Genomic DNA, 16,698 nt, shown 5'->3' with positions numbered 1-16,698 from the left:
ACAATACAATGAAATTTGAGCAGAGTACTTTTGGTCACGCGATCTTTTTTATTTGAGTTCGTTTTCTGTCCTCCCTTGCGGTAATACAGCAGACCTTGAAGTCACGTCCACATGGAAAATCCCACAATAATCCATATCCTCCACAACTAGGAAGATTCATGGATGACCCCAACCTTCTATACTGATATAAACTGTCCGTCCTAGCAGACGAAATGATCCAAGGGAAGTAAAGGTTCCTCGGGTTTTCCTCCAATGGACTATATAATGTAGGAGGTTTGACCAGTTATTAACAAATTGTTTTATTGATTGTAAATACAATGGCGTACTACTTTAAGGTAACGTATCCCACCACTATTAACGTATCCCGCCACCGTTGACTATTGATCAGGGATTTTAAAGGCAATGGAAAACTTTTTTAAACAGTGTTTTATACAAGATACTTACACATTTCTTTCAAGTTCCATATATAAATATATGTGCAATTATTTGAGGTGCTTCATTATACAATCCATCGTTATATCGCCACCTTGGCTATTTTGACGTTACAACAATATCGGCATTATATAAAATGAAATATTGTTTTTTTGTTCTATAAAATACATAACCACTGGTTTCATGAGGATTTTTAAATTTACTTTTTGAAAAATCATTTTGTATGAAAAGTTGATTATGAATGAACCAAAGGAAAATAAATGATATATCAACTTTCGGTGAGATTCAAAAAATAATGCGTAGGCTTTTCCCCCTCCTCTATCCATAAAGCTTTTGACCGTATTGCACTACCCTTAAGTTTTTCCAACCGAATCTCTTCTAATTCCTTCTTTTTTCTATTCAAATCATCTAGATCTATATCAACGGTGATTTGATTTACAAGTCTATCTATATCTTCTTTCAGATTGTCTTCTCTTAAATTCTTTGGTTTCTTTTTAAAAGATGAATAATATATTGTTTTTCCCCCAACAGATTCACTTGCACTTTTCTCGATATGTGTAATTTAGTATACAGTGCGTTCGTTAAGCGTGTTAGTTATGTTAACTTGTTACATCTTAATTGGCTCTATTTATTTAGATTATATATAACAGCTAATGACTCCTTGAATTTCAGGTGAGCCTTCTGCTAGTTTTGTTGGCCGTGGATCTAGCTGTAGCCGTGGTGTGCAATGAACCTAGTGTGCATGATCTAATACGGCTAAAGAGCACTTTACCTGAATATCTACATGTCAGTAGTCAGCCAGTGTATGGAGAGTAAGTAAAAAAATCAATCTGTTTGATTTGCATGATATTCTGATTTTTTCTGATTATCAGCCCTTGTGGATATATATATGATTGTTACGTCATATTGTTGTGAGCGACGTTTCTAATCCTCCACACTCCTGTCGCTGAACGAGATCAGCCGAAAATGCAGTGTCGAGAGTCTAGGATATGCAACACTAAAGATCACAAAGATCTATATAATGTAAAGACGGATTACCTGATAAAAATTAGGGCGGGGGAATCATGAAAAAGTGTTTTTTTCCAGTAGCTGGCATATTTAACTTTCGCTATAATATAATAACCTTAAATTTATCAAATTTCGTATTTACACATCCTGCCACACACGGAGAGAGAGAGAGATGTCTATGTTTCACGGCTACTACTCATACGAAAGCTTTATAGTAATTTCAGAAGAATACATGCTTAAGATCTATTTGTTACAAGAAAAATGAAATGAAAAGATTGCAAAACATAATTGTTGAGAGTGCCGAGTCTCTTTTTAACGTATTGTACACATTACACACAAAAACATGTTGTATTGTACTAGCTATTGTTTTTCTTTCAGTCCCATATCTGATAACGATCATTGTCCGCCTCGGTCTTACCTGGTCCAGCAGGGAGCTGTAAACACAATCTGTCCGTCCTATAACTACATCGAGTCCGACCTGGACCGTATACCAATTAATATTTCTCACACCAGGTGTCTCTGTAGGCAATGTCTCGCTGGACACAATAATATGTGCCACGCCATCTATCGACAACTTCCGGTGTTAAGAAAGACCGATACGTGTAGGAATGGAGAGATTGTGTACAATGTGGAGATGGAAGAGGTGTCCGTCGGGTGTACCTGTTTACCACGTAGACGTTTATAAAGAGAAGTCAACCAACCGTCGTCTTGTCTTTCGATCATTATGTTTCTTGAGAACTTTGGAGAATTGATATTCATTTTATATAAGAATAGATAACCATTTGGCAAAATATGATCGTGATTCTATCTGATTTCGTCAGTAGAAATTCAACAAGCAAAACTAATGTTGTTTCATATTTGTTTCTTTCAAAGAGCATTCTGCTTGTACAAATGGATTTAAACTATAATGTCTAAATACGGCTAATATTATCTTCTGTGCAATGTTTAAATTTATCATATTTTACAAATTTATTTGTTTTTTTATTTATTTTTATTTTTTCAGCCATTTTGCGTATACATATCCATGTATATATTTACACTGATAGGTAAATGACTTTTCATTAAATCAAATGAAAATTGTATTGTGTGTTATGAATATATGTGTTCCTGATAACAACACAAGCATGGAAAATGTAAACTCTGATGTGCTTAGTAATATTTTTTAAATGTCTATGTTTACGAGGACCATACATATTTTATAACACAAACGGCAACATATGGTACATTCATTGGATAAGCAACATGAATCTGAACATATCTCATCAGTTTCCACTTCACAAGGCAGAAATAAACAACTGCATCACTCAAAACCGTAGTTAAATTCTGGAATGGATTTTTTTTAGGGAAATGCGTTTAGACGGTTTTTTACAAAAGTTTTCATTGTATTTCGAGTAAGGATTTAAGACAGAAAGTATAAACAAACGACACATATTTTGATTAATCAGACCTGTGATTAATCTGTGTTCTAAAATCTGTCACAAATAACATATAAATGATCAGATATCTCCGTTGACATGACGGATTGCTCTAACTATAATTATGTTTGTCAGATTACCATCGTCAGACGACATATTTCGTCATTGAGGTTTTATCAAAGAGATATGTCTACAAAAATCCTCTGGTGCAACAGGATGGAATTCATTAACACATTTTTCCTTTTTGAGACAGTTCACGGGTAGTGGGGCCATGAGAATAATTAATTTCCGTGCGTTTTTTTTTTTCAAAGGTATAACAATTTATATTGCACTTTTTTAAATGTTCAACGTAAACACACATTTCAGCTAGTATGACCTTAGCCTGTTTAATGAAAAATCAAGTAAACAGTGTGTTCACAGACCAAGGATTTTGTTTGTTTCTACAACCAAATAATAGAAAAAAAAATTAACAGTTTAAATGACACTATTATGCGTAGTGATGTAATCATTATGCAGCATAAACATGATCTAGCTCTTACGGAATACCTGCTTTCTACAGTTCATTCTTAAATGCTTCTATATTTGGACGCAACCTTTGACATAAATGTGTTTTATTTAGTCGTGATTGAAACTTTAATCTTGACGAATTAGGCTTTTAAAATCATTCAAATGGTCCGACAGGCATGTATGATGCCTAATAAACATTAGTTTCAACACAAAATATTTCCACTGTAAAATTTGTTTTTTTCAGTTCTTTATGTATGTGCAGTGGCACACAAATGTCACTTTATAATTTACTAATTAATAACACTATAAAAACATGACATGAAATTGTAGACCACACTACCTTGGCTTCATGGTCTGACAATGTGATCTCATTTGAGTGTACTGTATGCATGAATATAATGATTTTTGGCACTACTGCCAAAATCATTTTATGCTTATATGTGTACTTGCAAAATTAAATCCTAAGCATTTTAAGTATAATTTTAAAAGGTTAGTAACTTTTGATAATTAATAATATATCAAAAGCTCTGCTTGATTTACCAGTATGAAGTTACAGCACTTTAAGAAAGGACATTACCAATGGAACATAAAGGAAAGAAAACAGACAAGAACTGATCGCCCTTTTTTTCTCTGTTCGGGTATTTTGAGTTATCTGATTTTTTTGCAAGTAGGATTGTGACGTCATGTGTTTGCGAGCGTTACGTCACACTTTTTAGAGAAAACGACGAGAATTTCGCTCTCAAAATAATGACATCACAACTGATACCTACCCGAAAGGGAGGTAACTCTGTAATATAAAGACGTAATACGTGACGGAAATGCCTTAACTGTTACAGGTTAAGCAAACCATACAATAAAATCAAACACGAATCGTCTCCTTTGTACATTTTGTTGTTTTCCTTGATATGCTTACATGCCAAACACTGTATTGATATTTAGTATTTCGCTCGTTTTCTTTTAACTCTGAAGAATTTATTTCAGTGATGTGTTAGTTGAATGGTGAAAAACACGTTGTATGGTAGTGTTAATGTTTAAAGCACATTTGGACTTTGCTCAATTTTAAGTATCAATGCTATATCGCAGATTTATTTAATTCAAATTTCGAACCAAAATTCAAGATAACATTTTTTTCTTTCTTTGTCGGTCATATCTTATACCCAACACGTTTTTGCCCTAAACATCACTGAGGACGGCCTCCCATGTATGCAGTGTGCAGAGTGTGTGAAGTGCGAGTTTTTGGAGACTGCGGTATGTTCGTATTGTGTCTTCTTGTATAGTTGAACTGTTGCCCTTTTATATCACTGCAGCATGCCGCCGAAGACACTAAGCAACACATCCCACCCAGTCACATTATACTGACAACGGGCGAACCAGTCGTCCAACTCCCTGTTTGCTGAACGCTAAGCAGGAGCAGAAACTAACACATTTTTAGACTTTGGTGTGTCTCGGCCGGGGGACAGAACCCAGAAGCTTCCTCACAGGAGCGAACGCTCAACTCAAGGCCAAAAGTGAAGAGGTGCCAAGGGAGGCATTAGGAAAGATAAAGTCAGTTAGGAAGAAGAGAAAAGATAAGATCCTAAATTTAGTCGCCTTTTACGATCATGCAACAGGGGCAGCAGGTACAATGCTAAAGCCATGCCTGAGATGTATTCTGCACTGGAAAATCATGAAATACTATTTTTAAAAGTGGGTTGAACAAGTACCACATCCGAACGTCTTTATTTACTTGGTCCTTCGATTGTTTACACTTCCTCATATGCAGTGAGTCCTGTATGATAGTTGTTGATAGTTGAGACCTGTATGATAGCTGTGGATAGTTGAGACCTGTATGATAGTTGAGGCCTGTGTGATAGTTGTTGATTGTTGAGATCTGTATGATAGTTTGATAGTTGATTGTGATAGTTGTGTATGAGTTGTTGATACCTGTATGATAGTTGTTGATAGTTGAGATCTGTATGATAGTTGTTGATAGTTGAACTGTATGATAGTTGTTGATAGTTGAGATCTGTATGATAGTTGTTGATAGTTGATTGATAGTGATTGTTGATAGTTGAGACCTGTATGATAGTTGTTGAATTGAGACCTGTATCATAGTTTGTTGTTTGATAGTTGAGATTGTATTGAGCTGTATGATAGTTGTTGATAGTTGAATCTGTTGTGATAGTTGAGATCTGTATGATAGTTGAGACCTGTATGATAGTTGTTGATAGTTGACTGATGATATTGTATAGTTGAGATCTGTATGATAGTGAGCTGTATGATAGTTGATAGTTGAGATCTGTATGATAGTTGAGACCTGTATGATAGTGTTGATAGTTGATGATGTAGATAGTTGTTGATGTTGAAACATGTATGTATAGTTGTGTATGATAGTTGAGAGCTGTATGATAGTTGAGCTGTGTATGAATTCTGTATGATTGTTGAGTTGATATGATACTGTATGATAGTTGAGATCTGTATGATAGTTGTTGATAGTTGAGACCTGTATGATAGTTGTTGATAGTTGAGATATGTATGATAGTTGTTGATAGTTGAGACCTGTATGATAGTTGTTGATAGTTGAGACTGTATGATAGTTAGTTGATGTTGAGTCTGTATGATAGTTGTGATAGTTGATGTGTATGATAGTATGAGATTGTATGATAGTTGAGATATGATATGATCTGTATGATAGTTGATAGTTGAGCTGTATGATAGTTTGATGAGCCTGTATGATGATAGTTGTGATAGTTGAGACTGTATGATAGTTGTTGATAGTTGAGACTGTATGATAGTTGTTGATTGACTGTATGATAGTTGTTGATAGTTGAGACTGTATGTGATGATAGTTGTTGATAGTTGAGATCTGTATAATAGTTGTTGATAGTTGAGACCTGTATGATAGTTGTTGATAGTTGAGACCTGTATGATAGTTGTTGATAGTTGAGACCTGTATGATAGTTGTTGATAGTTGAGACCTGTATGATAGTTGTTGATAGTTGAGACCTGTATGATAGTTGTTGATAGTTGAGACCTGTATGATAGTTGTTGATAGTTGAGACCTGTATGATAGTTGTTGATAGTTGAGACCTGTATGATAGTTGTTGATAGTTGAGACCTGTATGATAGTTGTTGATAGTTGAGACCTGTATGATAGTTGAGACCTGTATGATAGTTGTTGATAGTTGAGACCTGTATGATAGTTGTTGATAGTTGAGATCTGTATGATAGTTGTTGATAGTTGAGACCTGTATGATAGTTGTTGATAGTTGAGACCTGTATGATAGTTGTTGATAGTTGAGACCTGTATGATAGTTGAGGCCTGTATGATAGTTGTTGATAGTTGAGACCTGTATGATAGTTGTTGATAGTTGAGACCTGTATGATAGTTGTTGATAGTTGAGACCTGTATGATAGTTGTTGATAGTTGAGACCTGTATGATAGTTGTTGATAGTTGAGACCTGTATGATAGTTGTTGATAGTTGAGACCTGTATGATAGTTGTTGATAGTTGAGACCTGTATGATAGTTGTTGATAGTTGAGACCTGTATGATAGTTGTTGATAGTTGAGACCTGTATGATAGTTGTTGATAGTTGAGACCTGTATGATAGTTGTTGATAGTTGAGACCTGTATGATAGTTGTTGATAGTTGAGACCTGTATGATAGTTGTTGATAGTTGAGACCTGTATGATAGTTGATGTCAGTTGAGACCTGTATGATAGTTGATGATAGTTGAGACCTGTATGATAGTTGTTGATAGTTGAGACCTGTATGATAGTTGTTGATAGTTGAGACCTGTATGATAGTTGTTGATAGTTGAGACCTGTATGATAGTTGTTGATAGTTGAGACCTGTATGATAGTTGTTGATAGTTGAGACCTGTATGATAGTTGTTGATAGTTGAGACCTGTATGATAGTTGTTGATAGTTGAGACCTGTATGATAGTTGTTGATAGTTGCAACCTGTATGATAGTTGAGATAGTTGAGACCTGTATGATAGTTGTTGATAGTTGAGACCTGTATGATAGTTGTTGATAGTTGAGACCTGTATGATAGTTGAGACCTGTATGATAGTTGTTGATAGTTGAGATCTGTATGATAGTTGAGACCTGTATGATAGTTGTTGATAGTTGCAACCTGTATGATAGTTGAGACCTGTATGATAGTTGTTGATAGTTGAGATCTGTATGATAGTTGTTGATAGTTGAGACCTGTATGATAGTTGAGACCTGTATGATAGTTGTTGATAGTTGAGATCTGTATGATAGTTGAGACCTGTATGATAGTTGTTGATAGTTGAGACCTGTATGATAGTTGAGATCTGTATGATAGTTGTTGATAGTTGAGATCTGTATGATAGTTGTTGATAGTTGAGACCTGTATGATAGTTGATGATAGTTGAGACCTGTATGATAGTTGTTGATAGTTGAGACCTGTATGATAGTTGTTGATAGTTGAGACCTGTATGATAGTTGTTGATAGTTGAGACCTGTATGATAGTTGTTGATAGTTGAGACCTGTATGATAGTTGTTGATAGTTGAGACCTGTATGATAGTTGATGTCAGTTGAGACCTGTATGATAGTTGTTGATAGTTGAGACCTGTATGATAGTTGTTGATAGTTGAGATCTGTATGATAGTTGTTGATAGTTGAGACCTGTATGATAGTTGATGATAGTTGAGACCTGTATGATAGTTGAGATGATGAGTTGAGACCTGTATGATAGTTGATGATAGTTGAGACCTGTATGATAGTTGTTGATAGTTGAGACCTGTATGATAGTTGATGATAGTTGAGATCTGTATGATAGTTGATGATAGTTGAGACCTGTATGATAGTTGATGATAGTTGAGGCCTGTATGATAGTTGCTTATAGTTGAGACCTGTATGATAGTTGATGATAGTTGAGATCTGTATGATAGTTGAGACCTGTATGATAGTTGTTGATAGTTGAGATCTGTATGATAGTTGATGATAGTTGAGATCTATGTAGTTGATAGTTGAGACCTGTATGATAGTTGTTGATAGTTGAGACCTGTATGATAGTTGTTGATAGTTGAGATCTGTATGATAGTTGATGTCAGTTGAGACCTGTATGATAGTTGATGATAGTTGAGACCTGTATGATAGTTGATGATAGTTGAGATCTGTATGATAGTTGATGATAGTTGAGACCTGTATGATAGTTTTATAGTTGAGACCTGTATGATAGTTGTTGTATAGTTGAGATCTGTATGATAGTTGATGCAGTTGAGACCTGTATGATAGTTTTTGATAGTTGAGACCTGTATGATAGTTGATGATAGTTGAGGTCTGTATGATAGTTGCTTATAGTTGAGACCTGTATGATAGTTGATGATAGTTGAGATCTGTATGATAGTTGAGACCTGTATGATAGTTGAGACCTGTATGATAGTTGTTGATAGTTGAGATCTGTATGATAGTTGTGAGATTGTATGATAGTTGAGATCTGTATTGTATATAGTTGAGACCTGTATGATAGTTGTTGATAGTTGAGACCTGTATGATAGTTATTGATAGTTGCAACCTGTATGATATTGAGACCTGTATGATAGTTGTTGATAGTTGAGAATGTATGATAGTTGTTGTATGATAGTTGTTGATAGTTGAGAAATGTATGATAGTTGAGACCTGTATGATAGTTGTTGATAGTTGAGACCTGTATGATAGTTGTTGATAGTTGAGACCTGTATGATAGTTGTTGATAGTTGAGACCTGTATGATAGTTGTTGATAGTTGAGAACTGTATGATAGTTGAGATCTGTATGATAGTTGTTGATAGTTGAGACCTGTATGATAGTTGTTGATAGTTGAGATCTGTATGATAGTTGTTGATAGTTGAGATATGTATGATAGTTGAGGCCTGTATGATAGTTGTTGATAGTTGAGACCTGTATGATAGTTGAGACCTGTATGATAGTTGTTGATAGTTGAGATCTGTATGATAGTTGATGATAGTTGAGACCTGTATGATAGTTGATGATAGTTGAGACCTGTATGATAGTTGTTGATAGTTGAGATCTGTATGATAGTTGAGATCTGTATGATAGTTGAGACCTGTATGATAGTTGTTGATAGTTGAGACCTGTATGAGAGTTGATGATAGTTGAGACCTGTATGATAGTTGATGACAGTTGAGACCTGTATGATAGTAGTTGATATAACTAGTTGTTTTGTAATCACAAACGCGACATTGATAGGTTGTGATTTAATTAACATTAAATATTCGCTTCGACATGCAATAGCGGATATAGTCCTTTTAAAATTCAATGCCATGTTTGGTCAATGTTGATTGGTTGGTGGATTAGGCTGCATGTCCTATTAACAGGTATTGTGGAAACATGTTACTTCAGGAGTGGTAGTGTTTCATTTCTTTACCGTACCGTAACTTTATTTTGCAAATAAACCCAATGGAGTATAATTCCCATTATTAACATAATAACAACTGGAAAATATGCTCTGACGTACTAATTATTTCTTCAGAGTTAAAGAGGTCATAAAAAGGTCAATGTTCATTGGTTGGTGTATAAGGCTGCAAGTCCTATTAACAGGTATTGTGAAAAGATGTTGGAGTTACTTCATGGGTGGTAGATTCTCTTCACCGTACAGTACCTTTATCTTGTTAATAAACTCAATGTAGGATCATTTTCATTCTTAACATTGGCAAATATGCTCTGAAGTAATAATTATTTATCAGAGTTCAAGAAGTCATAAATAGACTAGGTGTACGTCAGTGTTAGAATAAACTGTAGAATGTTTAAAAACATTCTTAAAATTAATCAATATGAAAATATATTCTACTTAAAATATTTGTGAACTATTTCATTTATCTTTGATCCTCTGTGTAGGCGGTTGTTCATGAGAACACAGGAAGTGGATATTGTTCTCTATGCTGACTTTTACTTTCATACTTTATTTTTTATCTATTTTCTTTTTATGATTGGAATGACTAGTTAAATATAAATGTAAGCATTGGTTGTCCTGTTTTTGACATACACACTAAGTTAACTACACCTAATAAATATATATGACAAAAAAATGTAAGACAAATGCCGTAACCATTATTTAATAAATTAAAACAAATATAAACAAAACTTGACTATGCAGTGATCTGTCATCATTTCGGATAATTCTGTGCCATTTTCCTGCTTTTTGATACTTTCCTCTTTCCCGTTTTCCTCCTTTTGATCCTCTTTCCTCCTTTCTTCTGTGGCAATGATTTACGTACACAATGACACGACACAGCAACCCTTTGTTGTACGATGACGTAATCATATTCTCCGTTCACACAATGAGTTTGTCTTTTCAGTACCGGTATAAATCGGTACGTAGGTTCACATACGTGTTGCAGTTTGTTGAAGCCCTTTAACTTAGGAATCTGACACTGGTCGCACGCGCAGCGCGTGTGTATGATCACAGAAGGAACCCTTGTCGGGACTGTCTCCTTCACCATATAGGACGGACACGTACTGTTACTTTTAGCAGGACATGTAGTAGATATCTGGTTTGTTGTAAGTGATCTGAAATACAGGAATGCAGAAATTGGTATTTTCTTTCATCTTATAGAAATGGTAGATGGTTTATTAAATTGTTTAAAGAAATATATTGTTTTCGTGGTAAATGAAATATATTGTATGGATGGATATGTCTTAACAAATTTATTAGCGCTATTTGAATATGATACATTTTGTTATGCAAGAACCTCCCGAAAACCACTTTTATCTGAATTGACCGTTAATGTTGCTAAACAAGTTTATTATGTAACTTTGTACATTCGTACTTGGTACAGTATTTATGGTGTTGACATTTGTATGTGATTTGTACCTTATATCTGAGAAACTAATGTTTCCAATAAGAAAGAAACTGCTGGCAATACTTACGGCATTATTTCAATCTTAGCTTCCGACAGGATGTTGTCCGCGTCGTATGTCAACCATTGGCTATTCCCTAGCAACAACATATGTGTAAGATTTTTCATCCTCTCTGAGCTTGGTTCACTGCATTTTGGAATGGCGCTACCGTACACAACAATCGGTGATGTCACCTGTGGCGCGTATAAATTTTTGAATTAACGTACTATCAGTATTGCAGAAAATGAAATAAATGATTATGTCCTACTTGACTGATTAGGATTAGGACATATAAAGTCATTGACAAATGTTCTAATGACTTACATCTGAAGAGTTTACATTTTAACCTCACAAACACCTCGTTTTTCGGTGAGATTACACCCGGCAGTCTCTATAATTGTGTGTAATGATGATAGTTAGAAAGTGCTCCTTACAGATGCTGTCAATACTGTGTATGATCACTCTACTTGATCAACAGACTGTTAACGTCAGCTGATTCTGCTGTTCCTTTGATACACTTGGTTGCACAAGCCTGACCTATTTATTTGACAGGTAGAGTTAACGTATGTGGCTGTCTTCGCCTACTATCACCATCACTATATTACTATTGTCGACACTCAGGTTTCATTCTAAGGGTTTTACTAGTAGATTTAACTGGGCATTTCACGTGCTGAATTGATAACCACCATCACTTTTATTTACGCGAGTTACGAGTTTTAGTTCTGATATTGTTGTCGTCTAGACTGTTGTTATTTTTTTCGTGTTTTTTTTTTCGTTTATGTTATTTCTCTTGACTGTGTTATTTTCTGAACGATGAAGATATTTGTGCGTTTTGGATGTCAGGTAACTGTTTGTTTATATTAAGGTATTCTACGCATACCGACATCAGTGCGTGATCAAAAGAAATGCAAATGGTTATGTGATAGCTATGTCAGTAACAATGGATACCGACAGCGTATTAAATCATGGTACCAGACACGTGATACCAAATTTAATAGAAAGACAGAATATAAACACGCATGCTACAGTATTAACTCGGTACCGTGTCTAGTATAAAAGTAATATATTCAGAGGGGGAAAGAGTTATCTTTTATGTTTTACTCTCTTTGGCGTAAAACGCCATTCGCTTTTGCAATTACAGACCTATACGTTAACTAAGGATATGTATGAATAAAGTAATTGCAAATTATTTTGAATGTTGTAAATGTTGAAATCAATACATCTGCTGAAAATACTAATGAACAGGGGGACATACATGAACACATTACCTGGAAGAGCAAGACGAGTAAACATCTAAGTCGCAATACTTTCATAGTTAAACAATGTTCCTCTGGTCAAGTTAACTGATCACAACTATAAACTGACCAGAATGACATAGCTTATATAGGAAATTAACTCGGTTTTCCACCGTCAACATTTCAATCTGTTTTTTATTCTTCCTGATCTGTTACGATCTATCATTTGATGATTATGAATACAGGAAGCAAGTGTAGGATATAGATTTCATTATTCGGGAAAGTTTTTTATCACTGAAACTTAAACGATCAATATCAAATAAGCAAAATAAATAAATCTAAAATAACCTGGAAAAGATCATCATATTTATATTTTTCAGTGGTTACGTATTAAAATGAATTAATTAGATAATATAAATGTTACCTTAGTAGCCAATTGCCTCACCATAGAGAAGGTTATTAAAGTATTAGGGGAAAGTCATTGCTGTTTCTCTTTGAATTAGAGGGGATAGTGAAGGCGATTAGAGGAAATCGAAGAGGGAAATGGCCGAGGAAAACACTATATATATTCCGAAGTGACGAAAGACAAATAATATGAGAGAAACATTAAATATTTTGTTATCCCCCGCCCAACGAAGTTGGCGGGGGATATACAAATGGGTTCGGTCCGTCCGTCCGTCTGTCCGTCCGTACGAATGGTTTCCGGAGCATAACTCTAAAACCAGTAGAGATATTTCCACGAAACTTCATACACACATTGGTCTTATGGTCTAGTAGTGCCTTTTGCTATTTTTAGGTTTTCATTTTTTGCATTTTTTCCGTAACCATGGAAACATTGCTGAAAATATCATATTTTTGTACCAGGTTCGTTTCCGGAGCATAACTCTAAAACCAGATATTTCCACGAAACTTCATAGACACATTGGTCTTATGGTCTAGTAGTGCCTTTTGCTATTTTAAGGTTTTCACTTTATGTACTTTTTTCTGTAATCATGGAAACATTGCTGAAAATGGCAGATTTTTGTGTAAGAATCGTTTCCGGAGCACAACTCTAAAACCAGCAGAGATATTTCCACGAAAAATATCATGGTAAATGGTAAATGCTACTTTGCAAAACTCCACCCATCTTTGTGTATATAGTCTAATATAAATGTCAAGGCTGTATACCTGATTCAACAATTGCAGCCCCGCTCTACTTGAATTATACTCCATCTTTCTTTAGCTCAACTTCCTTTTTCCTGATTTTTTTCATACACATAAGTCTCCACAATCAAACTTACATCAGCTTTGATATCTCCATTGGCGGGGGATCTGAATGCCCTGCAGGTAGGGCGTTAGAATTGTACCTGCTGCCCCTATTGCATGATCGTAAAAGGCGACTAAATTTAGGATCTTATATTTTCTTTACTTCGTAACTGACTTTATCTTTCCTAATGCCTCCCTTGGCACCGCCTCACTTTTGGCCTTGAGTTGAGCGTTCGCCCCTGTGAGGAAGGCTCTGGGTTCTGTCCCCTGGCCGAGACACACCAAAGTCTATAAAAGTGGTAGTTTCTGCTCCTGCTTAGCGCTCAGCACACAGGGAGTGGGACGACTGGTTCGCCCGTTGTCAGTATAATGTGACCGGGTGGAGTGTGTTGCTTGGTGTCTTCGGCGGCATGCTTCAGTGATATAGCACTATAAAAAGGGCAACAGTTACACTATACAAGAAGACACAACATAAATATACCGCAGTCTCCCAAAACACGCACCTCGCACAACATACACGCAACACACCGCATGCATGGGAGGCCGTCCTTACATAACCATAGCTGTTAATAGGACATTAATTAATCAAACAAACAAACAAACAAGGGATCTGAATGACTATGTCCTTGTTACTTTTAAAGTGCTATGGTCTGTAACTTTCGCTCTTTTTGTCATAGTGAAACTGTAAAAACGTTATACACATTTTTCTCCGTCTGTGAGAGGTTTAGACTTTTTTATTTTACCACTTTTTATTAAGTTGCATCACTGGAAGTATTTTTAATTATACAGGTTAAAAAAATCTATTTAATGTGTACACGTAAAATATAGGCTCGAAAGATGCCGAATCATTCCGAAGTCGTCGCGTCAATCTCGAAGTAACACGAGAGTTGTGAAACCAAGAGAAAATGTCAACAATTTTTCATAAACAAATCATGTGGGCGATCTCAGCAGACTGGATCTACAAAAAGATAATGCTCGCTTATTACAATATCTGATACAAACAATAATTTACGGCAATTTGTGAATTAGTATCAAATACTCATTCTGTGGACATATACCAGCATGCTTTGCTCATATTAGCCAGAAGGAAAACGTAAACAAACACATGTGCGCTTACTCTAGTTAACTGGCTCACCACGTGCAGGTCGTGTCGACGTCAGTCACGTTATACGATTCGGAATTCCGACATTTTAATCCTGTTTTGGCCCCTTCCCTCTGGGCCCTGCGGTGATGATTAAAATACTATTTCAAGCTAAAAATTCTAACCCCGTGCGACTAATTTTCTATGAAAAGTAAATAATGTTCATAAATGTGTTTTTCCTTTATAAGCTATAGTAAATTTAACCCCCTCTCCAGGGGAAAATCTTAAGGCCATGAAATTTACATTTTTAGTACAGGGTCTAAAGACCTTTCAATCTATGAATAGGTTATAGTCAGTTATAGTATCTGGTTTCATCGAATCTGTGAATTCAAAAGAAGATTTTTGAACTTTTAGCCATTTTGACACTTTAAGCCCTGCACTTCTGGCACCTGAGGTTTGGCCATGACCAATATGGATATGATGTTAAAATACTATTTCAGGCTAATAGTTCTAACTCAGTTTCTATGAAAACTATGCAGATATTGTTCATAAATGTAAATTCCCTATATAAACTAAAGTAAAATTCCCCCCTCCCCAGAGAGAAATTGAGACGCATATGTTATATAACTCATATTTTTTTGTAAAGGAACTGAAGACCTTTCCATCTATGTAGATTATTTCATTCTTCCATTCAGAATTTCAGATTTGACCCATTTGGCCCCGCCCCTAAAGCCCCTGGAGGTCAGTCATGGAAAATTTGTTGATAGGATTCAATGTCCATTCCATAGGTATAATTCTGACATTTGACTAATTTCCTATTACAAATGACCAAATAATGCTCAAAAATGTATTTTCAGTATATATAGTAAACTAAACCCCTGCCCAGGAGGAAACGTAAGACTCGGGGTCATATAATTCACAAATTTTTGTAAAGGACCTAAAGACGTTCCTATGTATGAAGAGTACTTGATTCTACAACATCTGTGAGTAGAGAAGAAGATTTTTAACATTTTGCCCCTCCCAAACCACCTCCCCCCCCCCTGGGAGTTGAAGCTCATATTATTCACAATTTTGATTGACCTTATGCATTAGAAGGTTTGTGCAAAATTTCATTGAAATTGCTTAAGCGGTTTTAAAGAAGTCGAAAACGTAAATTGTTTACGGATACACGACGCACGACAATGGACAAAATGCGATTGGAATATTTCACTTGAGACTTTGTCTCAGGTTAACTAATAAAAGTTAACATACATATATTGACATACAACGAAACCTGCCTTGTCAACAACCTCTGTGTAAAGATCACCTGCTAAATAAGACTACTATTTAGGATCCTAAATTGTCATTTATAACACATTGTTACCTGGATATATAGACCACTTTATGAAAAAGGCAACTTTGTCCTTGTTCCTTATGTGGTCTTTATAGAAAGGTATGAATTTATATCAAATTGAATCAAGACATTTCTGAAGGAAAAGCATTTTATAAACTCCCCTTCAAATGTTTTTTAACATGTCAGGGGCTCTTGTCGCAATATAATATGAAATATAGTGGCTGTATTTTCGTTACCTTAAAATCAATCATGAATAGGGATGACAAGGTCTCACAATAGAAATTTAAAATCTTCAACACCCATGAAATACATTCTTACTTTCTTATCGGCCAGATAAAATATTTAAAGTCGCAGCATGTACAGCTAGAGTAAATTCAACTTAGTAAAAAAAACTATGAAAAGCACATTGGTTTAGAAGAGGCAAACCTCAGAAATATTGTATACAAACGAAGCAGTGATCTAATCAATTGTTATTCGAACTCAGCAGCCAGAATCACATAGTTTATGTAACGTAGATAAAGCTAAAATGTTTAATGACAATAAAGCCTCTTGTCTTATTTGTTCTTTAGTTCACCAGCAAATGTGTG

The 16,698-nt window shown here is 35.3% G+C and overlaps 2 protein-coding genes across 2 annotated transcripts; one reads left to right on the top strand and one right to left on the bottom strand.

Moving 5' to 3' along the window:
• Window positions 1-151: 151 nt before the first annotated feature.
• On the top strand, window positions 152-2,374 carry LOC138335739 (interleukin-17D-like). Its single transcript, XM_069284905.1, has 3 exons — window positions 152-335; window positions 1,105-1,244; window positions 1,819-2,374. The coding sequence occupies exons 1-3, from the start codon at window positions 318-320 to the stop codon at window positions 2,123-2,125; spliced, it is 465 nt and encodes a 154-aa protein (XP_069141006.1). The 5' UTR covers window positions 152-317; the 3' UTR covers window positions 2,126-2,374.
• Window positions 2,375-10,424: 8,050 nt separating this feature from the next.
• On the bottom strand, window positions 10,425-12,566 carry LOC138335738 (interleukin 17-like protein). Its single transcript, XM_069284904.1, has 3 exons — window positions 12,486-12,566; window positions 11,248-11,411; window positions 10,425-10,887 (listed from the first exon to the last, which is right to left on the bottom strand). Exons 1-3 carry the CDS (start codon window positions 12,528-12,530, stop codon window positions 10,485-10,487), a joined length of 612 nt encoding a protein of 203 aa, XP_069141005.1. The 5' UTR covers window positions 12,531-12,566; the 3' UTR covers window positions 10,425-10,484.
• Window positions 12,567-16,698: the final 4,132 nt, after the last annotated feature.

The sequence above is a fragment of the Argopecten irradians genome, chromosome 11 (genome assembly GCF_041381155.1).
Source record: "Argopecten irradians isolate NY chromosome 11, Ai_NY, whole genome shotgun sequence".
Lineage (NCBI taxonomy): Eukaryota > Metazoa > Mollusca > Bivalvia > Pectinida > Pectinidae > Argopecten > Argopecten irradians.
This window is presented reverse-complemented; position numbering and strand designations above follow the sequence as displayed.

Coding starts and splice junctions, on each gene's coding strand:
- LOC138335738 (XM_069284904.1), bottom strand. CDS start 12,530: ATGAAAGTATTGCGACTTAGATGTTTACTCGTCTTGCTCTTCCAG. Junction 11,412..12,485: donor TACTCGTCTTGCTCTTCCAG/GTAATGTGTTCA, acceptor TACGCGCCACAG/GTGACATCACCGATTGTTGT. Junction 10,888..11,247: donor GCTAAGATTGAAATAATGCC/GTAAGTATTGCC, acceptor CCTGTATTTCAG/ATCACTTACAACAAACCAGA.
- LOC138335739 (XM_069284905.1), top strand. Junction 1,245..1,818: donor AGTCAGCCAGTGTATGGAGA/GTAAGTAAAAAA, acceptor TTTTTCTTTCAG/TCCCATATCTGATAACGATC.